Raw genomic sequence first — 25,000 nt, 5'->3', positions numbered from 1 at the left:
GTTACTGTCCACCGGGGTTCCTGTAGCTGGGCGTGATAGTGGAGAGAAGCAGTACTCTCTCTAATACTAATATGAGTATGAGGCGAATGTAGCTGATCCTGTTTTTAACGTTACCCTTCCCTCCTTCTGTTAATCAGGTGATCTGTGTGGATTGGAGTGACCTGGCCGGCAAGGGTTACGTCATCCTGGACATGTCCGAGAACCTGGACTGTGTGAGTACGAGCGACCACGCAGCGCTTAAAGCTGCTCCCCGTAACTCTTAGCTGGCCCGCCCACCACTGTGTTTACAAAACGTGTTTACGGAGAGCAGCTTTAACCTGTTTGGCCCTCAGGAGTCGTCTGTGATGCACTCCTCTGATTAGAGATGGATGAGATCAGATAGGCTTGTTAGATTTCATCTGAGTCACTCTGACCTGGCTGGAACACAGGGTGGCTGGGTTCCTGGACACAGATTAAGTCTGTGTCTGCATCATGCACTTTCAATAATCTCCATTGAAGATATGCATCTGAATCTAGGACTTCTTAACATCTGAATCTAGGACATTGGCCCTGTGGACAATTGTTATCAGCAGACAGCTTAATCACTCCTCTACATCTTCCCTCCTTCCACTCCCCTCCCCCCTCTCTCTCTCTCTCTCTCTCTCTCCCTCTCTCTCTCTCTCTCTCTCTCTCTATCTCTCTCTCTCTCTCTCTCTCTCCCTCTCTCTCCCTCTCTCTCTCTCTCTCCCTCTCCTCCTTCAGTCTCTGTCTGCCAGCCCTGTAGACAGCCGTGCCCCAGCTAGCTAGCCAATCAGACAGCCGTGCCCCAGCTAGCTAGCCAATCAGACAGCTGTTCCCCAGCTAGCTAGCCAATCAGACAGCTGTTCCCCAGCTAGCTAGCCAATCAGACAGCAACCATCCAGCCAGCCTATCAGACAGCCCTCCGGCTAGCTAGCCAATTAGACAGCTGTGCCCCTGTCTGACAGTGTTTAATCACAACACCCTACAGTACCCACGACCCCCCCCCCCCCCCCCCGCCCCCCTCATCACCCCTACCCCCAGAGAATCCTCCGTCACCATGGAAACAGCACAAAGCCGTTGCAATTATCATCAATGTGACCTTTTCTGTTGTCACGCCAACAGCTGCAGAGTCATCACGTCTCCCGTCGGCAGGGAGAGATTGTTCTAGATCCTCCACATAACGTCTGTTACCGTCAGAGGCTGAGTGGCGGGAGGAATAGTTTAACGTAACGCAAATGGATTTATTTCTTCAACAACAAAGCAATCACAGACAGGCAGCCTTGTGTTTCTCTCCTTACTAGAAAGCCTCTGCTCTGGGATGAATGTGTTGTGGGTTTATGAAAACTATTTGAGGTGAATTTGAAGTCGCAGGCTGATTTGGATGATGTGACGATACACATGAATATAAATATGTATCTACATATTTTTTTATAATGTCAATATTTTCCTCCCCAACCTTGTTGAATGTCAGACTAGAGTTGCACAGTGTTTTTCTCTCTCTGCCCCTGTGGATTGTTGTTCTGAGTTCTGGGTGGAATATTTGTTGACTATTTGTCTTCCTGCGTTCTCTCTGTGGTTGCCTGTGAAGAGGGGTGACAGCAGAGAGACAGAACAGCTCAACAGTCGTTCTGTCTCTACGGGGGGCGGCTGGATGGATTTGACCCAGCTGTGGCTGACATGTCGGACACTCAGGACACTCACATCACTCACAACCATTTATTGTCTGGAAATGGTTGTACATTTAAGCTTGGCGTAATCGGATGACTTAGAAACCCCCCGTAGGTAGGCTACAGACTGTGAAACCGAGCGGGTGGAGGCTGGGGGTGGTGGGTGGAGGCTGGGGTGGAGGCTGTGGGTGGTGGGTGGTGGTTGGAGGCTGGGGGTGGAGACTGGGGGTGGTGGGTGGAGGCAGGGGGTGGTGGGTGGAGGCAGGGGGTGGTGGGTGGAGGCTGGGGGTGGTGGGTGGTGGGTGGAGGCTGGGGGTGGAGGCTGGGAGTGGTGGGTGGTGGGTGGAGGCTATTCTGACTGACTGCTTCCTGCCCTGGTGTGGTGCAGGATGAGTTCCGGGTGGAGAGCGGGGAGCGGCTGTTGGAGCTGCTGGAGCAGGCCTTCTCCATGAGGATGAACAGCCCCCAGGGCTCCTGGCTCATCTCCCTCAGCAAGCCCACCCGACACGACCACCAGCTGCTCATGACCCTGGCCAGCAAACACGGTAGGACCCTAACCTTGACCTTGACCCTGACCATGACCATGACCCTGACCCTGACCCTAACCCTGACCCTAACCCTAACCTTAACCCTAACCCTAACCTTGACCCTGATCCTGACCCTAACCCTAGCCCTAACTCTGACCCTAACCCTAGCCCTAACCTTTACCCTGACCCTAACCCTAGCCCTGACCCTGACCCTAACCCTAGCCCTAACTCTGACCCTAACCCTGACCGTAACCCTAGCCTTGACCCTAACCCTCGTTACCATCAACACAAGCTACCAACACGCCTGCGTTTGGACCAGCTGCAAACAGAGCCCATAGTAGTTTCATTGTATTTGATGTATTTGGTTTGATCTGTCTGCCTTCCAGGGGTTATAGCCACCAAGGACTTGCTGTCGATGCTGGGAGAGATAAGGAGGGGCTTACACCAGGTCAGCCTGCCTCCTCCTCAGAGTCTGTCACTGTTTGTTGGACTTCCAACGGTTAGAATGTGTATAACCTGTGTCTGAGTGGACCTGAGTGGACCTGAGTGGACCTGAGTGGACCTGAGTGGTTGTGTGTGTGTGGTTCCCAGGTAGACGTGTAGAACTAATGTGTAGCAGCTCAGCTCTTAAAGCCCGGTCCCATGAACATGATGTGTGTTCTTCATTGGTGGGTTCAGCTGTCCGTCAACTGACACCTGTCAGTCACCTGACGGTCAGCTGCCCCTCTCCTTAAAGTGCCCTACCTGAACCAACGTAAACCTCAATCCTGCATCCGGGTCTATCAGAGTGGTTGTGTGTGTGTGTGGTCCCCAGGTCGGAGTCCAGAACTACACCAGCGCCACCAGCTGTCACGCCCGGCCCAATCAGACCCGGAGCGACTATGGGAAGCTGTTTGTGGTCCTGGTGATCATCGGTTCTGTGTGCATGGTCATCATCACCTCAGGCCTCATCTACATCTGCTGGCAGAAGCGCCTGCCCAAGATGAAGACCATGGTGAGCTCAGCTTCATCAGGACCCCATCAGAGGCGCGGGGCTGCGTCTCAATAGGTGGAAGTGGCTTCCTCTCCTAGTCTCCTCTCCTAGTGTCCTTTCCTCATCTCCTCTCCTAGTCTCCTCTCCTTGTCTCCTCTCCTCATAAGGTGGAAGCCTAGAGATGCATGTTCTTCCATCTGTCTTCATTGCAGATGAAGGAGAGGTGACCAGGAGAGGAGACAAGGAATAGAAGCTACTTTAGACTATTGGGATGCGACTTTAGACTATTGGGATGCGACTTTAGACTATTTCTGTCTGTCTGTCTGTCTGTCTGTCTGTCTGTCTGCCTGCCTGTCTGTCTGTCTGTCTGTCTGTCTGTCTGTCTGTCTGTCTGTCGGTGTACTTTATGATCATTCTAGTATTGTATGATATGAAGTAGTGTGTGATTATAGTACTACTGTTGCTTACATACAGCAGGTAAACTACACACACACAGACACACACACACACACACACGTGTGTGTTTTCATCATACCCTCCCCTCAGATCCCCTCATCTCTGCTGTTCTCTCTCAGACGCGCGGTGAAGAGCTCCATTTTGTGGAGAACGGCTGCCATGACAACCCCACTCTGGACGTGATGGGCGACGGCCCACCGGAGATGCAGGAGAAGAACCACAACGCCAACGGACTGGCAGCGCCACCTGGGGGCGAGGGGAGCAGCTGGCAGGTCCTGGTCAACAAGCCCGGCCAGGAGGACGGGGACAGTATGGAGGAGGACACACACCTCTGATGTGGAGAGGAACGGGGGAGGAGGAGGAGGAGGAGGAGAAGGAGGAGAGAAAGACTCATGACAAAGCAGAAACATCAGTGTGTGTGGAAGCAGACACACCATCATTGTCTGGCGTAATGGTAACCAATTAAATGTCAGAATAAATGCTTGTCTCATCTAAATAGAGGTTTTATGACTAATGCTTTAATGACAGGATTACAGACAACAGACTTGATGCTCTGCTTTCATGTGTTGCCAGTGGAGCATGGTTCATCACTGCAGTAGTTTCTACATGAACTCTTCTGAATGTTAAAACATTGAATCGGAGAAACAACAAGGAACAGGTGGACATGCCTGTCGTAAGCTTGCTGATTCAGATATTCCTAGTTTATTAAAGTTAGAATATTGTATTTAACCTGTGAGTTGAATGCCTGTGTGCTTTGCTTTGTTAGTGAGTGTTGGAATGGCTAACTCTATCTGATCAGCCCTTACTTAGAGTTGTACTTATCATAAGCACTGCAAACAATGCTTTGGGCTCTTTGAAAGTCAAGCCTGCAGTAAATATGAATGTCACACTGCTCTTATAGACGCCTGCTGTGAAACAAAGGGCAGATGAACCCGTGTCGTTGATATTCTGTGAACATGTATACCTTATAGTACCACGTCCACTCGCTTGCCTGACAGTGTTACGTTACCACGGCATCAAAATGCTGTCGTTTTTGATGGCACCGCCTTTTGTATCAGAGGGCTACAGGCGGGCAGGCCGCCCTTACCTTCAGTGTCACTGTGCTTGTTGGAAAGGCTTAGTCAGTCAGAATCGCTCAAACTGGTTTGTGTGGAAAAACAGCATCCAAAGAACAGAACATTCCAACTGGAGTGATGCCCGTCGTTTCTCCTCCTCTGTTGTATTTTGCACGACTTGACAAGCGAACAGCTCCAGAATGATGTACCCCCTACAGGCTGGGGTCAGAATGACAGGCTGGGGTCAGAATGATGTACCCCTACAGGCTGGGGTCAGAATGACAGGCTGGGGTCAGAATGATGTACCCCCTACAGGCTGGGGTCAGAATGATGTACCCCCTACAGGCTGGGGTCAGAATGACAGGCTGGGGTCAGAATGATGGACCCCTTACAGGCTGGGGTCAGAATGACAGGCTGGGGTCAGAATGATGTACCCCCTACAGGCTGGGGTCAGAATGATGTACCCCCTACAGGCTGGGGTCAGAATGATGTACCCCCATACAGGCTGGGGTCAGAATGATGTACCCCCTACAGGCTGGGGTCAGAATGATGTACCCCCATACAGGCTGAGGTCAGAATGATGTACCCCCTACAGGCTGAGGTCAGAATGATGTACCCCCTACAGGCTGGGGTCAGAATGATGTACCCCCTACAGGCTGGGGTCAGAATGATGTACCCCCTACAGGCTGGGCCAGGAGAGGCTGGTGGAGGCGGAGGTCAGAGGACAGCCTCATTGGAAGGAATGGGAAGGAATGAGGAATAGTATCTGTGTTTGATACCGTTCCTTATTCCGTTCCATGCATCACAATGAGCCCGTCCTCCGATTTCTACCTCCACCAGCCACCCCTGATGTTCATGCTTAGACTAATCCTATGCTTTTAAACCCATGTAGGGGAGTGTAGGGCACACTTCAGGCTGGAGAATTGGGACGCTGTGTGTGCGTGTGTGGGAGCTCAGTGTCCTGTCCTTGACCTGGTGAGGCTGTTCTTCCTCTGTGGCAGTGGAACGGTCACCCAGCTCCGCTGCTGACAGATGTCACACCTCAGCCCTCCAGTGAACTGTCAACCTAAGGTTTTCATAATAGATATTTATTTAATAATATTAAGAAGTGTATATGGCATTATATATTGCAGTTTTTTTTTTATAACTGACCTTTATTTCTACATTTTTTTTGTGAATTTCTTTTTTTATCCATCAAAATGTGTTTACTGTTTTGTTATCTATGTTATGTAAGACATGAAAAATAAATGTTTGCGAAATGTGTTAGTGTGTCCCTTCAATGCTTGTCATATCTCAACATGAAGAATGGACAGTGTTGCAATAGCGCCATCTAGTGTATATGAAGAAAAGTGGTCATCAAAGCGATGGATGTAGGATTGCTGTTGTGTTAGCATGCATTTACTGTAACAGACACATACAGCAGGGGAGGCTGGCGGAGGTACAGATCGGAGGACGGGCTCATTGTAATGCCTGGAATGGGTTGTGTTTGATCCCATTCCTCATTCCGTTCCACGTATTACAATGAGCCTGATTTCTACCTCCACCAGCCTCCCTTGCTGGTTATACAGAAGCCTGAAGGCAGCAGCTTTGGCTAGCCCCAGAACATGCATTTCTATTTCAGATGTGGCTGGCCCTCAGACCTGGTAGTGCCCTCAGACCTGGTAGTGCCCTCAGACCTGCTAGTGCCCTCAGACCTGGTAGTGCCCTCAGACCTGCTAGTGCCCTCAGACCTGCTAGTGCCCTCAGACCTGGTAGTGCCCCCAGACCTGGTAGTGCCCTCAGACCTGGTCGTGCCCTCAGACCTGGTCGTGCCCTCAGACCTGGTAGTGCCCTCAGACCTGGTAGTGCCCTCAGACCTGCTAGTGCCCCCAGACCTGGTAGTGCCCCCAGACCTGCTAGTGCCCTCAGACCTGGTAGTGCCCTCAGACCTGGTAGTGCCCTCAGACCTGGTAGTGCCCCCAGACCGGGTAGTGCCCTCAGACCTGCTAGTGCCCCCAGACCTGGTAGTGCCCTCAGACCTGGTAGTGCCCTCAGACCTGGTAGTGCCCTCAGACCTGCTAGTGCCCTCAGACCTGGTAGTGCCCTCAGACCTGGTCGTGCCCCCAGACCTGGTAGTGCCCTCAGACCTGGTAGTGCCCCCAGACCTGGTAGTGCCCTCAGACCTGGTAGTGCCCCCAGACCTGGTAGTGCCCTCAGACCTGGTAGTGCCCTCAGACCTGGTAGTGCCCCCAGACCTGGTAGTGCCCCCAGACCTGGTCATGCTACTCAATGAGACACACTGGAGGTTGGTTTGCTGTCTTTATTGACCGTACATCTGGACACAGACGAGCAGACTGTTCAGATATGATCCTACAATCACATGTTAGCAAAAAAAACAAATGTCTCCTCCAATCCGTTGTGAAAGCACTAAAATGTGCAATCAATGCATTTCATCCAGGAGATTAATACTGAGAACATGCAGCTTCACGTTGTTTCCAGACATCACCTCCTTCACAGCGCGACAGGCAGTCATTCCACAACTGTGACTTTGTATCTTTATCCATAAAAACCCACTGCATCTTTACATACAATCAATGGCCGACATGTTGTTGTCCAGACCGTCAGAATTCAAATGAAAACATTAACACACTCAAGACCTCAAGGATTTGAAATCACAATAAAAGAAGCATAAAATGCGTACAATCGTATCATCATGAATAAAATTAAATAACTTACAACAACCACAAGAACTCACACTGATACACAGAGTTGTACAGCGACAATCAGAGTCATGTGTTTTAAATTGGCAACGGTACACACAATCAATTTGTAAATCTAATCAAAGTAATAACTTTGCATAAACACACTTCCTATCCCTCTGAAGACAGGGGAGTGGCTGTAGATCAGAGCCGTCTCCTCCTCACTGGTGCTGGGGAACGTGTGATGGCTCTTCATGGCTACAGAACAAAGAGGGGGGGGGGGATCAGAGGGGGGAGAGGGGGGAACAGAGGGGGGAGAACAGAGAGGGGAGGGGGAGAGGGGGGAACAGAGAGGGGAGGGGGAGAGGGGAGAACAGAGGGGGGAGGGGAGAACAGAGAGAGGGGGGGGGGGCAGATCAGACAACACTGAACAGATCTAACAGATGTCCTGCAGCACAAGAAGAATACTATTTTAAAGTTTGACCTGTCGTTGGCCTGGCGACCTGTCGTTCATGGAACTGAGGCTGTGACTCACATAGAAATAGGATGAGCAGAACAGACGTTACCCTAGCAACGACAACTGTCACTAATGCTAATCTATAACTGTGTGGTCATTGGTCAGAAATGGATCCCACCGTGGGACTGGCGCCATCTTGCCCTTCTCTCGCAAAAGCAACAGTCCAATCAAGGACTGGCGTATCTTTAGTATATCCAACCTCCAAAACCTCCAAATGCTACGCCACAAGATGGCCGCCGGTGGACCACTGTGGAGCGTTGATTTGAGGGGGCGTGTCTGTTCTACTCATTCTACTCGTACGGTGACTCATGTCTACGATGTCGTCAGTGGTCACCTTCAGAGACGAAGAACAGGGCTGAGTAGAAGGAGGCTCGGACGGCCGAGGCAGAGTGGACCATGCCCGGCTTATTTATCCACTCAAACGGACTCTTCTCCGGGTGCCACTGGACCGCGTAGAAGGGGTAGCGATAGGCTGAACCCAGGGAGAGGACAGGAAGGAAGGGTTAGGACGTACACAGTAATACCAGTGAGTGATTCAAGACCAACACATTGAGATACAACGTCTTTAAAACATGTCCTCCGTGTGTCATGGCTCAAACCACATGGCTGTGGTCCTCTTGAGATGGTTGATACAATCCTGCAGGGATTTCAGACCAGGCAACAGTTGATATTCCCCTACTGTAAACCTTGTGTGTGATAAACAACATTTGGATGACTAAGTCTGAACAGATATCATCTGAACGTGTACAATGGCCACAGTATGTGACTGCCAAGCCCATCTTGTGACCAGATTCCTCTCAGCCACACACAAACAGTTGAAACAGAATGAAAGTGTATTTCTATATACACACACCCTCCATGGTTGAAATGAAGTCTTTCCTGCCGTCCGTGTTGGTGGAGAGAACCCTGTAGAACCGTTTCAGCTTGGCGTTCCGGCTGTAATTCTGCGGGGGATAATGACATCATCGGTCATCATGACTCAGGGATAACAGATTATTAATTTGTGCTTTTACAATGGTTCAAATTAAACAACGTTAAAATGTTGCTATGAAGACTTGTATCACTCTGCAGGGAGGGAGATAGCAGTGACCAAAAAGTAGTTTAGAACAACCTATTTATTTTTGTATATAATTATTCTCTCTCTCTCTCCCCCCTCCCTCCCTCCCTCCCTCCCTCTCATACCTGTAGTGACAGGCTCCAGCTGTGGAAGTTGGAGGTGATGTTGTCCACAGAGAGAGACTGCAGAAGGTCCCTGGGGAATCCCCTGAACAGGCGGCTGCTCTGGGCGCCTGTGGGAGGGACGGGGAAGGTCAGGGGAAGGTCAGGGGAAGGTCAGCAGACGCACGGTAGCGGAGGGGGTTTGGAATCACGCTATCAAACAAACACGATCACATGACAAGGCTACATGAAGTCACATGACAAGGCTACATGAAGTCAAATGACAAGGCTGCGGGAGGTCACATGACCAGGCTGCGGGAGGTCACATGACCAGGCTGCGGGAGGTCACATGACCAGGCTGTAGGAGGTGTGGGACGGGAGAGTAACCTGGCGTGAAGGACAGCGGGAGGGCCACCGCCTTGGTGTCCGTCAGCGTCAGGAGGTTCTTGTTGCTGGTCAGGACGGTCATCTGCTGGAAGCCCTGACAGGTGCCCCAGATGGGGAAGTAATCGGCCGCGTCATTGGCCTGCAGAGAGGAGGGCGTGGTCACACGGTGTCACAACAACTTCATCTGAACACTGAACATGTGAAATTCTCATTTGGCAAAGTACAAGTAACTGTGCACATAAAATAAATAAATGTTTCTCTGTTTATCAATGGAGATCATTTCAGGTCATTATTGAAATATGGATTTTTCCTAATCAGCATTAAGAGCATCTTTGCTTTCCTATGAAAACTGTGCTAAAAAGGAGTTCTGTAAAAAAAAGAAAAAATCGGCAGATATATCGGTTATCTGTGTACTGTATAGATTGAGTTATTTGCACAGTCAGAAAAAAATCTCTTTAAGACTTCTCTTAATGTTACTGACAGGGGTGCTGGTCCTCAACTTAGAGGTCATGAAAGAATCGGTGCCCCAACATAGTAGAACTCATATTTCTTTTGATTTCATCATAAAATAACAAAAAGCGTTGCTTGACGTTTGGGCAGGTTGTCCTTTTCAAGAGCACGTTGTAGTTAACGGGTGTTTGGTTGGCGCGTCCCAGCCTGACCTGGCGTGCACACTCTTTAGGACCACACGGTCATGTGTCCTCCAAGACCATACAGGATATCCTCAACGGTGGAAATCAACCAGGTGATTACTAGGTGGGTGTATCGAGGTTTGCTGAGGTGTAGTGAGGTATCGTGAAGTACCTTGACTGCCAGATCATAGAAGATCTTTGACACTCGGCTGAACTGGGAGGTCAGCAGGTCCACATCCCCTCCTGGGAGCAGCAGCCTGGGGCAGCAAGCAGACCAATCACAACGCAGTCTCAACCATTCACATGTCAGCCACATAGGAGACGTTATGATGAGGAAGTAATCATTTCACTAAATTCACGTACCCGTTTATTGAGTGAAATATCTTGACATATTCTTCATCTGTGCGATTTATTCTGGTAATAAAAAGAGAGATTGAGAAGAGTCACAATGACATATGGTGTTCAGGTATGGTGTTCTGGTATGGTGTTCTGGTATGGTGTTCTGGTATGGTGTTCTGGTATGGTGTTCTGGTATGGTGTTCTGGTATGGTGTTCTGGACAGGTATGGTGTTCTGGTATGGTGTTCTGGACAGGTATGGTGTTCTGGTATGGTGTTCTGGTATGGTGTTCTGGTATGGTGTTCTGGACAGGTATGGTGTTCTGGTATGGTGTTCTGGTATGGTGTTCTGGTATGGTGTTCTGGACAGGTATGGTGTTCTGGTATGGTGTTCTGGACAGGTATGGTGTTCTGGTATGGTGTTCTGGTATGGTGTTCTGGTATGGTGTTCTGGTATGGTGTTCTGGACAGGTATGGTGTTCTGGTATGGTGTTCTGGTATGGTGTTCTGGTATGGTGTTCTGGACGTGCATGGTGTTCTGGTATAGTGTTCTGGTATGGTGTTCTGGTATGGTGTTCTGGATGGGTATGGTGTTCTGGTATGGGGTTCTGGATGGGTATGGTGTTCTGGATGGGTATGGGGTTCTGGTATGGGGTTCTGGATGGGTATGGTGTTCTGGACGGGTATGGTGTTCTGGATGGGTATGGTGTTCTGGTATGGTGTTCTGGTATGGTGTTCTGGTATGGGGTTCTGGATGGGTATGGTGTTCTGGATGGGTATGGTGTTCTGGATGGGTATGGTGTTCTGGTATGGGGTTCTGGATGGGTATGGTGTTCTGGATGGGTATGGTGTTCTTGATGGGTATGGTGTTCTGGATGGGTATGGTGAGTGTTCTGGGGGTCCATACCTGACAGGAACGACCCTGGCCCCAGCCCCCTCCAGATACTTCACATAGGAGGCAGCAATGTAGGATGAGCCCTGAGCATGGGGGTCCCCCACAATGTTCTCCTGAGCTAGGACCCCTGAGATAAAGAGGAGTTAACACACACACACCTGAGTTAACACACATCCCTGGGTTAACACACACACACACACACACACACACACACACACACACACCTGAGTTAACACACATCCCTGAGAACACACACACACACACACACACACACACACACACACACACACACACACACACACACACACACCTGAGACAACACACACACACTTGAGTGAACAGGTTAGACAGATCTGGTATTAGCCATAGGACCTCACAGAATGCACACACCAGAAACACACGGTCAGGTCAGGTCATGTTATCGGTTTCATCTTGATCAATGAAGAACATCAAATACAAGAGCGGTGAGGTCTGAGGAGGTCTGAGGAGGAGGTCTGAGGAGGTCTGAGGAGGAGGTCTGAGGAGGAGGTCTGAGGAGGTCTGAGGAGGAGGTCTGAGGAGGTCGTCTGAGGAGGAGGTCTGAGGAGGTCTGAGGAGGAGGTCTGAGGAGGTCTGAGGAGGAGGTCTGAGGAGGAGGTCTGAGGAGGTCTGAGGAGGAGGTCTGAGGAGGTCTGAGGAGGAGGTCTGAGGAGGAGGTCTGAGGAGGTCGTCTGAGGAGGAGGTCTGAGGAGGTCTGAGGAGGAGGTCTGAGGAGGAGGTCTGAGGAGGTCTGAGGAGGTCTGAGGAGGAGGTCTGAGGAGGAGGTCTGAGGGAGGTCCCGTCTCTTTAGGGTATAGGGCTCCTCCTCCTCAGACCTCTCCACCCCCTAACACCCTCTATCATCCCCCTCTCCTCCTCCTCCTCAGACCTCTCCACCCCCTAACACCCTACACCCTCTATCATCCCCCTCTCCTCCTCCTCAGACCTCTCCACCCCCTAACACCCTACACCCTCTATCATCCCCCTCTCCTCTCCTCCTCCTCAGACCTCTCCACCCCCTAACACCCTCTATCTATCCCCCTCTCCTCTCCTCCTCCTCCTCAGATCTCTCCACCCCCTAACACCCTACATTACCTGAACTTGGAATCAAAAATGTAACTTGTTCTTATCAAAGGTTTTACTTACGACTGATTTATAGTTGAGTCGCTTACTTAGACAAATGTAGTTATTGTAAGTCGTTTTGGATAAAAGCGTCTGCTGAATGACTAACAATGTAAATAAAGAGCCTTCTGTGTTAAATTCATCAAAGTGGAATCCAAGTGTCAATCAGATATTGCCCCCTCCCCATGTGTAGTTTTCAGTCAGATCATTTTGTGTTACATGATACTGTTGTATAACATCAAAACTAGCATTCTAGAGCATACCTCAACATACAGTGTGTGGGTGTGATTCAGCATCTAGTAGTCCATACAGCTGTTATATCCCACAGAGCTACTGATAATGCTCTGCATTCTGCACTACGACTTGTCGTAGGGACGCAGCCAGTGTTTCCAAACACAGATCTGGTGGTGTATAATTCTAGAACTGAACGTCTTACCGATGATGGGTCTGTAATTCAGAGGAGGACCACCAGCCACCGGGAGAGGCGGACCGCAGATGCAAGCGGTGAGCACCGCAAAAACAGCCACCGGAGAACACATTCACCTCGGGTACCGCTCCAGCATGCAGAAAGAAAGGAAGGAAGGGACAAATTGGAAGGCACTCCTGCGAGCAGCGCCTCGGTGATGAATTAAGGCAGCGAGTGATGAGAGGTAGCAGCTACGGATGTCGTCCTCGACTCGCCGTAGATCCTTCTGTGGCTTTTGAAAACGCGCATCAGTTCTGTCACTCAAGTGCGCAAACGTGAAGAACACACGCAGCGGCGAAGATCACAGCCCACAGAGACGTGACACATGTCACGCCTACCGAGCAGGAGTATTTATACCTCTGAGGTGGAACCAGGTCGGTTTTTCGTGTAAACTCCGGGAAAAACCGCTGTGACTGTTCCGAACGATCCCACAGTCACGTTGATGGGCTATTGGGCTATATATTCTAGGTTTATTGACAAAGCATCAATTTACACTGAATATGGTACATTTGCACATGTCATCTAAGACAGCTTATATCAGGCCTACACACAGGTAATAAGAAATAAGAAAAAAAACACATTAGGGACACGTGAATTTCTCGATCACTTGTTGTGCAACAATAAAGGAATGTAAACACAGTAAATGTGTCCAACTGTCTGATGTGGCTACAGGCACAGAGGCTCCTCTCTCTGATCCAGGGTCAGGCCAGGCCCTGACCCCAACCCTCTGTCCACATCAGACCGCTGACCTCTCTCTGATCCAGGGTCAGGCCAGGCCCTGACCCCAACCCTCTGTCCACATCAGACCGCTGACCTCTCTCTGATCCAGGGTCAGGCCAGGCCCTGACCCCAACCCTCTGTCCACATCAGACCGCTGACCTCTCTCTGATCCAGGGTCAGGCCAGGCCCTGACCCCAACCCTCTGTCCACATCAGACCGCTGACCTCTCTCTGATCCAGGGTCAGGCCAGGCCCTGACCCCAACCCTCTGTCCACATCAGACCGCTGACCTCTCTCTGATCCAGGGTCAGGCCAGGCCCTGACCCCAACCCTCTGTCCACATCAGACCGCTGACCTCTCTCTGATCCAGGGTCAGGCCAGGCCCTGACCCCAACCCTCTGTCCACATCAGACCGCTGACCTCTCTCTGATCCAGGGTCAGGCCAGGCCCTGACCCCAACCCTCTGTCCACATCAGACCGCTGACCTCTCTCTGATCCAGGGTCAGGCCAGGCCCTGACCCCAACCCTCTGTCCACATCAGACCGCTGACCTCTCTCTGATCCAGGGTCAGGCCAGGCCCTGACCCCAACCCTCTGTCCACATCAGACCGCTGACCTCTCTCTGATCCAGGGTCAGGCCAGGCCCTGACCCCAACCCTCTGTCCACATCAGACCGCTGACCTCTCTCTGATCCAGGGTCAGGCCAGGCCCTGACCCCAACCCTCTGTCCACATCAGACCGCTGACCTCTCTCTGATCCAGGGTCAGGCCAGGCCCTGACCCCAACCCTCTGTCCACATCAGACCGCTGACCTCTCTCTGATCCAGGGTCAGGCCAGGCCCTGACCCCAACCCTCTGTCCACATCAGACCGCTGACCACACTGACTGTGTTTACATGTGAGAAGGGTTGAGGTTTCCATTACATAACCATCTCTGTAGTGGAGTCACACAGTGACACCAGTTACACCAGAGTCATACCAGAGTCACACCAGTGTTACACCAGAGTCATACCAGAGTTACACCAGAGTCATACCAGAGTTACACCAGTTACACCAGAGTCATACCAGAGTTACACCAGAGTTACACCAGAGTTACACCAGAGTTACACCAGAATCATACCAGAGTTACACCAGAGTTACACCAGAGTCATACCAGAGTCATACCAGAGTTACACCAGAGTTACACCAGAGTTACACCAGAGTTACACCAGAGTTACACCAGAATCATACCAGAGTTACACCAGAGTTACACCAGAGTCATACCAGAGTCATACCAGAGTTACACCAGAGTTACACCAGAGTTACACCAGAGTTACACCAGTTACACCAGAGTTACACCAGAATCATACCAGAGTTACACCAGAGTTACACCAGAGTCATACCAGAGTCATACCAGAGTTACACCAGTTACACCAGTTACACCAGAGTTACACCAGAGTTACACCAGTGTTACACCAGAGTTACACCAGAATCATACCAGTGTTACACCAGAGTTACACCAGAGTTACACCAGAGTCATACCAGAGTTACACCAGTTACACCAGTTACACCAGAGTTACACCAGAGTTACACCAGTGTTACACCAGAGTTACACCAGAATCATACCAGAGTTACACCAGTGTTACACCAGTTACACCAGAGTTACACCAGAGTTACACCAGAGTCATACCAGAGTTACACCAGTTACACCAGTTACACCAGAGTTACACCAGAGTCATACCAGAGTTACACTAGAGTTACACCAGTGTTACACCAGAGTCATACCAGAGTTACACCAGAGTTACACCAGAGTCATACCAGAGTTACACCAGAGTTACACCAGTTACACCAGAGTTACACCAGAGTCATACCAGAGTTACACCAGAGTTACACCAGAGTTACACCAGAGTTACACCAGTTACACCAGAGTTACACCAGAGTCATACCAGAGTTACACCAGAGTTACACCAGTTACACCAGAGTTACATCAGAGTCATACCAGAGTTACACCAGTGTTACACCAGAGTCGCGCTCTCTTGAATAAGCGCGTCGGTATCTGAGGTCGTGTTCCAGGGTGCCTCGATCTCAGGGAGGCGTAGAGGATGACGGGGAGCGCAGCCGGCGGACGGGACGGGGTGACCTGGAACACGACCAGGGCCTCTCCGCTCCCAGACAACCCCGCGTCTCTCCAGAGGGATTGTGGGGGATTGAGTCAACATGGCGGACGAGGTGGAGCAGGTGGGTGAGACGGGGATCAATGAAGGGTTGTTTGGTTTATTGACATGCACGGTTCAAAGCATGTGTCCAGAAGGGAATGGATGAATATGGTTGTATTTTACTGTGTGCTTTACTGCGCTAACCACACGGCTAGTTAGCCAGCTAGCCGCCAGAATCCGTCCAGAAAGGCGGGACTTGGAGGCGTCGGTAGCTAACGTTAGCTAAGCTAAGCTAAGCTAGCAGTTAACCATCACCAAACCTCGGCTACACGCTCTTCTACGTCCACGGTGAGTTACCGGAGCAGCCAACTAACTAACTAACTAACTAACTAACTAACTAACTAATTATACAAGTTACCGAACTGGTAAGTAGTTGAATGTGAAACACCAGTTACTGAACATGGACTTCAACACAAACCTGGTCTCATGGCTAGCTAACAGTTAGCAGTGTGTGTTTCACATTCAACTACTTACCAGTTCGGTAACTTGTATAATTAGTTAGTTAGTTAGTTAGTTAGTTGGCTGCTCCGGTAACTTACCGTGGTCGTAGAAGAGCGTGTAGCCGAGGTTTGGTGATGGTTGTTGGCTCGGAGAGAGACAGAGACCGGCCGGGAGGCGGACGGTGGCGGCCGGTCCTCCTTCCTAGACTAACACCACAGAGACCGGCCGGTCCTCCTTCCTAGACTAACACCACAGAGACCGGCCGGTCCTCCTTCCTAGACTAACACCACAGAGACCGGCCGGTCCTCCTTCCTAGACTAACACCACAGAGACCGGCCGGTCCTCCTTCCTAGACTAACACCACAGAGACCGGCCGGTCCTCCTTCCTAGACTAACACCACAGAGACCGGCCGGTCCTCCTTCCTAGACTAACACCACAGAGACCGGCCGGTCCTCCTTCCTAGACTAACACCACAGAGACCGGCCGGTCCTCCTTCCTAGACTAACACCACAGAGACCGGCCGGTCCTCCTTCAGAGAGCTAACACCACAGAGACCGGCCGGTCCTCCTTCCTAGACTAACACCACAGAGACCGGCCGGTCCTCCTTCCTAGACTAACACCACAGAGACCGGCCGGTCCTCCTTCAGAGCTAACACCACAGAGACCGGCCGGTCCTCCTTCCTAGACTAACACCACAGAGACCGGCCGGTCCTCCTTCCTAGACTAACACCACAGAGACCTGCCGGTCCTCCTTCAGAGCTAACACCACAGAGACCGGCCGGTCCTCCTTCCTAGACTAACACCACAGAGACCGGCCGGTCCTCCTTCCTAGACTAACACCACAGAGACCGGCCGGTCCTCCTTCCTAGACTAACACCACAGAGACCGGCCGATCCTCCTTCAGAGCTAACACCACAGAGACCGGCCGGTCCTCCTTCAGAGCTAACACCACAGAGACCTGGATGAACACACTTCTGCCCCTGAAGCTCCGAGGATGTGGCATTTACATTACATTTACATTACATTTATGGCATTTAACAGACGCCTTTATCCAAAGCGACTTACAACAAATACATTTGTCTAAGTAAGTGAATCATCTGAACATCAGTCATCATAAGAGAAAGTCATCAATGGTAGGACCAGGGTTAGGGGTTAGGGTTAGTACAGGGGGGTAGTGGGGGTGAAGAGGTCTCTAGGGTTGGGGTTAGTACAGGGGGGAAGTGAGGGTGAAGAGGTCTCTAGGGTTAGGGTGGTTGTCCCCCTCCCAATCAAATGCCCGCTTATCAGTCAGAGTCTGTGGTCCATAGAGAGAGAAGTGGACGACGGAGAGGTTAGCCAAGGAGGGGAAACATTCTCTGGAGTCAATCATAGGCCAGGAAGCTTCACTCTTCTCCCTGACTATGGTGTTGGCTCAGAGCAATGGAAGAGGAACCTCACCACCTGTTTCTGTTGCTTTTGATTGCAGCAACAGACCACCAACACCGTGGAGGAGCCGCTGGACCTCATCAGGCTCAGTCTGGACGAGAGGATATACGTGAAGATGAGGAATGACAGAGAACTCCGGGGCAGATTGCATGTACGTTTCTGCTTCATCTTCCACCCCCCCCCCCCTACCATAGAAATAGAACATTCCAATGTCAGTTGAGTTGTTGGTTATTAATAAAGCTGTAAAGTAAAACTTCCAAATGGTACACCAGCAAAGATGGCTGCCGGTACACCCACCATGCTATGTGGGTTTGAATGGCCGGGTTCATTCTGTCTGTCCAACACCAGGATGAACCGTGGAATGGTGTGCAGTAGGGGTCTGTGTTGAGTTGATGGTGTGCAGTAGGGGTCTGTGTTGAGTTGTGTGGTTCAAGTTCAAGTTTCAAGTTTATTTGTTACGTCTCATACATGAGTGCAGGGAGTAACATTCTTGGGCTCGGTTCCTTGACAATGCAGCATCCAAAATACAAATAATACAAATAATACAAATATGTGTGTGTGATGTGCAGTAGGGGTCTGTGTTGTGTTAAGCTGAGTTGTGTGTGTTCCAGGCGTACGATCAGCACCTGAACATGATCCTGGGAGATGTGGAGGAAACGGTGACGACAGTGGAGATTGACGAGGAGACGTATGAAGAAATCTACAAGGTGTGGAGGAGAGCAGGGACCGGCTGCTCTGTCTGGCTGCTCTGACCGCTCTGTCTGGCTGCTCTGCTCTGTCTGCTCTGCTCTGTCTGCTCTGCTCTGACTGCTCTGCTCTGACTGCTCTGTCTGCTCTGCTCTGACTGTTCTGACTGCTCTGCTCTGACTGTTCTGACTGCTCTGCTCTGACTGTTCTGGCTGCTCTGACGGGTTATTCAGTGGGAAAGGGCAGAACAAGTGGCAATTTCCTAAAATGTTGCCTGCCGTATCAAGTTCTGCAGTGTTCATCATAACGTCATCGTCACGTTCTGTTTCATTTCCCACACAACAACCTTGAAGTGATGTCACTGAACAAGGAGCTGAGCTTCCTGTTTCCCCGTCGAGTCTTTCTACTTAGTTCAAATAACCGTTGTCATGGTGAAACCCTCGCTTTGAAATGTGAAACTAAGCGTTGTGTGTGTTGTGTGTGTTTCAGTCAACGAAGAGGAACATTCCCATGTTGTTTGTGCGAGGAGACGGGGTGGTCCTGGTGGCCCCGCCACTGAGGGTTGGCTAGAGAACATCTCCTGTCCTCCATGTTGCCTCCCAACCAGATCCTGAAGAAGAAGAAAAGTACTTGTTAGCAGTGGTCTTTTTGTTGTCCAATTGCAGGTGAAAATAATGATTTGGTTCAGTTTTTTTAAGTTTTGACAAATGGTTTTAAGTTAATGCAGGATATGATTTGGCCCTTTTATTTTAGTTGACCACCTTGGAAATAGTTTAGAACATTTCTGTTCCCCAACACAGTGTGAAATAAACTGGGTCATCTTGTGATTCTTTGGTCAGATGAATGTTTGTATGATGTTTCCAAGTTAAACGTCCATTTAACAGAACTCTGAGGGTGGCTTCGCTCCTCTGTACTGCGTTTCTCAACCTGTGTTGTACAGGACCTGCGTTCGGTCACAAAGTTATGTCTGTTTTTATATTTTTGTAATGAATATTTGAACTGTGCTGATACAGCAAATCATGTAGTTGGATGTGTGACTGCCCTGCTCACACCCTGCTTGTTTAGTTTGGTTCGTTCTGCGCTCTTGAATTAAAAAGCTATGTTGCAAAACCATTTGAATAAAGATGAGCCGAGGGTATTACAGTTCCTGAAGTTTGTCTTTTTTTCTCATCCTGGTGTTCATCCTTTTTTAATAGGTTTAAAAAAAAAGAAAAAAGTTTTACTAACAAAACATTAATTTATGAGCCTTGTAACACCATACAAGGAGTTTATAGATGTCTAGTCTTATCTGATCTAGGCTTCATCCACAAACAATCATACCTTATTATCAAGAAATGTCTACTCACCATGAGCCTCATAAAACCATATAAGGAGTTTATAGATATCATACCTCACCAGGACACACGTCTGCTAACAAACAGCCTGATGTAACCATACAAGGAGTTAAGCCTTTGAATGAGGACTGAATTATGCATGTATACTAATTCCTATCTATCAGTGCACACTACCACACCACCACTAGATGGCACTGTCACCCCATCTTCTATAATAGCATCTTTCACCAGCAGGGGGCAGACCCTCCCATATCCCCTCATGGTTTGGTGGGACATTAGGTTGCAGTCTTTGGTTGCACTTACTGCATCATCATGGTGTTATTTCTATGTACTTTCTGAGATCAGTGCGTTTATAGTTTGGATTTTGTCACCTTAAAAAGTAGTGGGTCGACTTCTTAGCCTCATAGTCTGTTCTGTTCAACACTGTATGATAGAACAACACAGATATGTATGCCATTTAGTTGACACTTTTATCCAAAGTGACTTACATTGCAGTGAGTACATACATTTTTCAGTATATATGGTCCTAGCAGGAATCAAACCCACAACCTTAGCATGGTTAGCACTATGCTCTACCAACTGAGCCACAGAGGACCGTACAGACTGTGATGATCTTTGGTCGATATTTAATGTCAACTGGCCAACTGGCTTCACTCGAAAGACATATTTATAGTAAATCACGTGGGAACAATATGTCAGAAAATAGACAGAGGCCTATTTGTGTCCTCTGACAGTTTGTTCTTGAGAATAGAACGGTAACAATCTTCAGCCAGTGGTCCCATTCTTCCCACAGACTATAAATACCCCAGTGGCTTATTACCAAATATAGCTGAGATTGGGCCGGGGCCAGAGTTCATCCAGTCGTGAGGCATGTGAACATCCCTGAGAAACCCCAAGAAAGCAGCGTTTTCCGTCCCTCTGCCAGCTTGGGAAGACAACTGTGCCTCTGTCACCGTGCTCTGTTGACCCATGGAGCCAGCTTTATATTCGGCTGCATTCCGTGATGTGACCTCCTCGACCTCTGAAAGCGCTGGTACAGTTTGGATCTGTTTGTTATTCAGAAATAGTTTTCGAAAAAAAAAATGGTTTCTCAGATTTGTCTTGTATGCAATTTATAGATAATAAATAGTAATAAATAGTCGTCTATCCCAGAATAATAGGTTGTATGATGAGCACCAGGCCCACAGTAAATAACTGGCTTGAGGAATCAGAATGAGACCTGTGGACACTGGCACAATCTGAATCAATTTGTTATGCATAAACTGTATGAAAGAAAATGTAGGATTTTGCATTGTAGGCAATTTATAGATTGTGTACTGTAGTCTATCACAGAATAATTGCTTCAGTGTTGAAACTTTCAGCCTACGTGCCCTGCATGCAGAATCACTGCTTTGTACTCCAACTCCTGCTCACAAGAGAATCCATCAGGGGAGGCTGGGAGAGGTAGAACACCAGAGGAGGCTGGTGGAGGTAGAAATCTATCGAACATGTGTGTTTGATACAATTCCTCATTCCGCTCCATGTATTACAATGAGCCCTTCCTCCGATGGTGTTCTACCTCCACCAGCCTCCCCTGGTGTTCTACCTCCACCAGCCTCCCCTGGTGTTCTACCTCCACCAGCCTCCCCTGGTGTTCTACCTCCCCCAGCCTCCCCTGGTGTTCTACCTCCACCAGCCTCCCCTGGTGTTCTACCTCCACCAGCCTCCCCTGGTGTTCTACCTCCCCCAGCCTCCCCTGGTGTTCTACCTCCCCCAGCCTCCCCTGGTGTTCTAGAACAGAGGCACGTGCAGGCACGGCCCTCCCCTTCGTGGGTGTGTCACCCTCATCCAGATGACATAAGAGTCGGCGGGGAGCAGCTGCATGGCCAGGCCATGTGACAGAGGAGTAATGGCAGTTCAGCCGACCAACTTAAAAGGCTCCAGCAGCAGGAGCAGCCCGGGGTGTCTGGGACTCCTCACAGGCTTAGATTCCCCGTCTGATTTATGGCAGCAGCCCTGATTTATACATCCCTGTGTTTTGGTTTCACATCCGGGCGGCGTTAACCCCTTGCTGCCCCGTACAGTAGTGTAGAGGGCGTAGTCTGGACAGGCCCCCTTCAGTCCGACTGGGGCTTCTGGGATTACAGATGGGTCTAGACACCATGGAGGCATCGCTACAGCATGCTTGGTCATGTTATTTCTCTCAGGGGAGGCTGGTGGAGGTAGGAGTTGGAGGACAGGCTCGTTGTAATACAGGGAATGGAATGAGGAATGGTATCAAACCCAACATGGAGTGGAGGGAGGGTGGGAGGGAGGGTGGGAGGTGAAGGTCAGGTCTGTACTCCTCTACACTGCCTTTTACAGAGCCGTGTGCCAGGAACCGTAGTCATGGCAGGCTCCTAGCGCAGGGCAGGCTCCTAGCGCAGGGCAGGCTCCTAGCGCAGGGCAGGCTCCTAGCTCCTAGCTCCTAGCGCAGGGCAGGCTCCTAGCTCCTAGCGCAGGGCAGGCTCCTAGCTCCTAGCTCCTAGCGCAGGGCAGGCTCCTAGCGCAGGGCAGGCTCCTAGCTCCTAGCGCAGGGCAGGCTCCTAGCTCCTAGCACAGGGCAGGCTCCTAGCTCCTAGCACAGGGCAGGCTCCTAGCTCCTAGCGCAGGGCAGGCTCCTAGCGCAGGGCAGGCTCCTAGCTCCTAGCTCCTAGCGCAGGGCAGGGCAGGCTCCTAGCTCCTAGCTCCTAGCGCAGGGCAGGGCAGGCTCCTAGCTCCTAGCGCAGGGCAGGCTCCTAGCTCCTAGCGCAGGGCAGGGCAGGCTTCTAGCTCCTAGCGCAGGGCAGGGCAGGGCAGGCTCCTAGCGCAGGGCAGGCTCCTAGCTCCTAGCGCAGGGCAGGCTCCTAGCGCAGGGCAGGCTCCTAGCTCCTAGCGCAGGGCAGGCTCCTAGCTCCTAGCTCCTAGCGCAGGGCAGGCTCCTAGCTCCTAGCTCCTAGCGCAGGGCAGGCTCCTAGCTCCTAGCTCCTAGCGCAGGGCAGGCTCCTAGCTCCTAGCTCCTAGCGCAGGGCAGGCTCCTAGCTCCTAGTGCAGGGCAGGCTCCTAGCTCCTAGCTCCTAGCGCAGGGCAGGGCAGGCTCCTAGCTCCTAGCGCAGGGCAGGCTCCTAGCGCAGGGCAGGCTCCTAGCTCCTAGTGCAGGGCAGGGCAGGCTCCTAGCGCAGGGCAGGCTCCTAGCGCAGGGCTTTGGTGGGCACTTCATATCCAATATCATCTCTCTCTCATTTAGATTTTACTGCCACAGTAAAACTTTTTGATTGTGTAGGAGTGACAGCAATATTTTCACCCTCAGCACAAAAATGTAATTTCAGGAGAATACGTATGAATTTATGTATGAGAATACGTAAATTGGTTTTGAGTTTGACGAGAGATGAGAGAGAGAGAGAGAGAGAGAGAGAGAGAGAGGAAGCCAGTGTGTCTTCATTGCATTTGTGGGATGAGAATGATCTGCCTGGGTTTAATCTATTCTGGAGGAGTAAGATACGAGAAGGCTGTGTGTCTCAGGGGAGGCTGGTGGAGGTAGAAATCGGAGGACGGGCTCATTTTAATAAATTTCATTCCATGCATTACAATGAGCCCATCCTCCGACTTCTACCTCCATGTGTTTGATACCATTCCTCATTTCATTCCTTGCATTACAATAAGCCTGTCCTCTGATTTCTACCTCCACCAGCCTTCCCTGGTGTTCTACCTCCACCAGCCTCCCCTGGTGTTCTACCTCCACCAGCCTCCCCTGGTGTTCTACCTCCACCAGCCTCCCCTGGTGTTCTACCTCCCCCAGCCTCCCCTGGTGTTCTACCTCCACCAGCCTCCCCTGATGTTCTACCTCCACCAGCCTCCCCTGGTGTTCTACCTCCACCAGCCTCCCCTGGTGTTCTACCTCCCCCAGCCTCCCCTGGACTGTTTGGTCTTTTCTCCAGAGACATGAAGGCAGAAGTACAGGATGTACGTTGTACATGTAACCACTCTCAAATACATGGACGCATGTTAAGAATCCATGAGATCAAAATCATAGTTTTTATGTGTTGAAACCTTACAGCATTTGTTTACAATTCCATTTATTGGGGGGATGTTTTACGTTGGCTTGTATGTTCTTGTATGTTCTTGTATGTTCTTGTATGTTCTTGTATGTTGGGTTCTGGTGGGATAAGACAATCTAACTGAGCTCATGAGGCATTTAAAAGTTCTATTCTTCAAGAGTCGATGTCTGTTTATCATTCATTTAAAAGTCCAAAAATGGATGTAGATCGTCCCTTTAACAGCACTCTGCCCAAAGACAGTATTTGAGTAATTGTTGGCCGTAATCCCATGTACTGAACTGTAATATCAGTACAGTGTATTAATCACCAGCAGGAACAGTTCCCACCCAACCCTCTCCTGAGGCGGCCTGGAAAGCAGCCAGAACGACTCTGGGAGAAGAACAGCTTCAAGCGTCATCACATCTGGAAACCTGGGAGAGAACAGAACCGCCTGACTCATCGTTGTGTGATTACTGTGCCTGCATGACACACACACACACACACACACACACACACACACACACACACACACACACACACACACACACACACACACACACACACACACACACTCACACACATACACACACAACACTCACACACACACACACACACACACACACACACACACACACACACAACACTCACACGCACACACGCACACACGCACACACATACACACACAACACTCACACACACACACACACACACACACACACACGCACACACACACACATGCACACACCACACACACACACACACGCACACACGCGCACACAGACGCACACACACACACACACACACACACACACACACACTCACACTCACACACACGTGTCCTTTAGAAACACTCTGTGACAGACCTGTTTACACAACATCCTCCCCAGATCTCAGATTTTCTTCTGTTCGTCAGACGACCTTTGACCTGATGAGCAGTAACACATCTGACCTCTGCATCAACCAAACGCTTTAATGGAGACTATTTAATCCCCGCAGATTAGGACTAATGTGGTGTGTGATGATCAGCAGCAGATTCATCTCCAGTGTTCCAGTGTGTGAGGCGTTGAACGTGTTATATAAAGAGGGAATCTGGAGATAGTTAGACGCTCGGCGACCAGCAGCCCCAGGATCTCAGCCACAGGAATTCTTATAAAACTGTTTATTTACTTGTAAAATATGGAATCAAATAGTTTGGATGTTCATTAACTAAATGGCTGTGGTGTTTTTCAGCAGCTTGCGGTGATTTTATGTAATTGTGTTTATACTGTTTGTCTTATCA

At 50.2% G+C, this 25,000-nt stretch overlaps 2 protein-coding genes across 2 annotated transcripts; one reads left to right on the top strand and one right to left on the bottom strand.

Annotated features, from left to right (window-relative positions):
* Positions 1–7,492: 7,492 nt before the first annotated feature.
* LOC310803790 (gamma-glutamyl hydrolase) lies at positions 7,493–12,961 on the bottom strand (the record flags this gene model as incomplete). Its single annotated transcript, XM_083668682.1, has 9 exons — positions 7,493–7,614; positions 8,208–8,345; positions 8,727–8,817; positions 9,056–9,162; positions 9,419–9,557; positions 10,223–10,307; positions 10,414–10,464; positions 11,295–11,409; positions 12,859–12,961. The coding sequence occupies 9 exons, from the start codon at positions 12,959–12,961 to the stop codon at positions 7,493–7,495; spliced, it is 951 nt and encodes a 316-aa protein (XP_083524808.1).
* A 2,783-nt stretch (positions 12,962–15,744) lies between these two features.
* lsm3 (LSM3 homolog, U6 small nuclear RNA and mRNA degradation associated) lies at positions 15,745–19,496 on the top strand. The gene is made up of 4 exons (XM_083668693.1): positions 15,745–15,821; positions 17,707–17,817; positions 18,278–18,373; positions 18,843–19,496. Exons 1-4 carry the CDS (start codon positions 15,801–15,803, stop codon positions 18,921–18,923), a joined length of 309 nt encoding a protein of 102 aa, XP_083524819.1. The 5' UTR covers positions 15,745–15,800; the 3' UTR covers positions 18,924–19,496.
* The last annotated feature ends 5,504 nt before the right edge of the window (positions 19,497–25,000 follow it).

Source organism: Argentina silus (assembly GCF_951799395.1).
Source record: "Argentina silus genome assembly, chromosome: 4".
NCBI lineage: Eukaryota > Metazoa > Chordata > Actinopteri > Argentiniformes > Argentinidae > Argentina > Argentina silus.
Note: the sequence above shows the minus strand (reverse complement) of the source record. Positions and strands in the feature narration are given on the sequence as shown.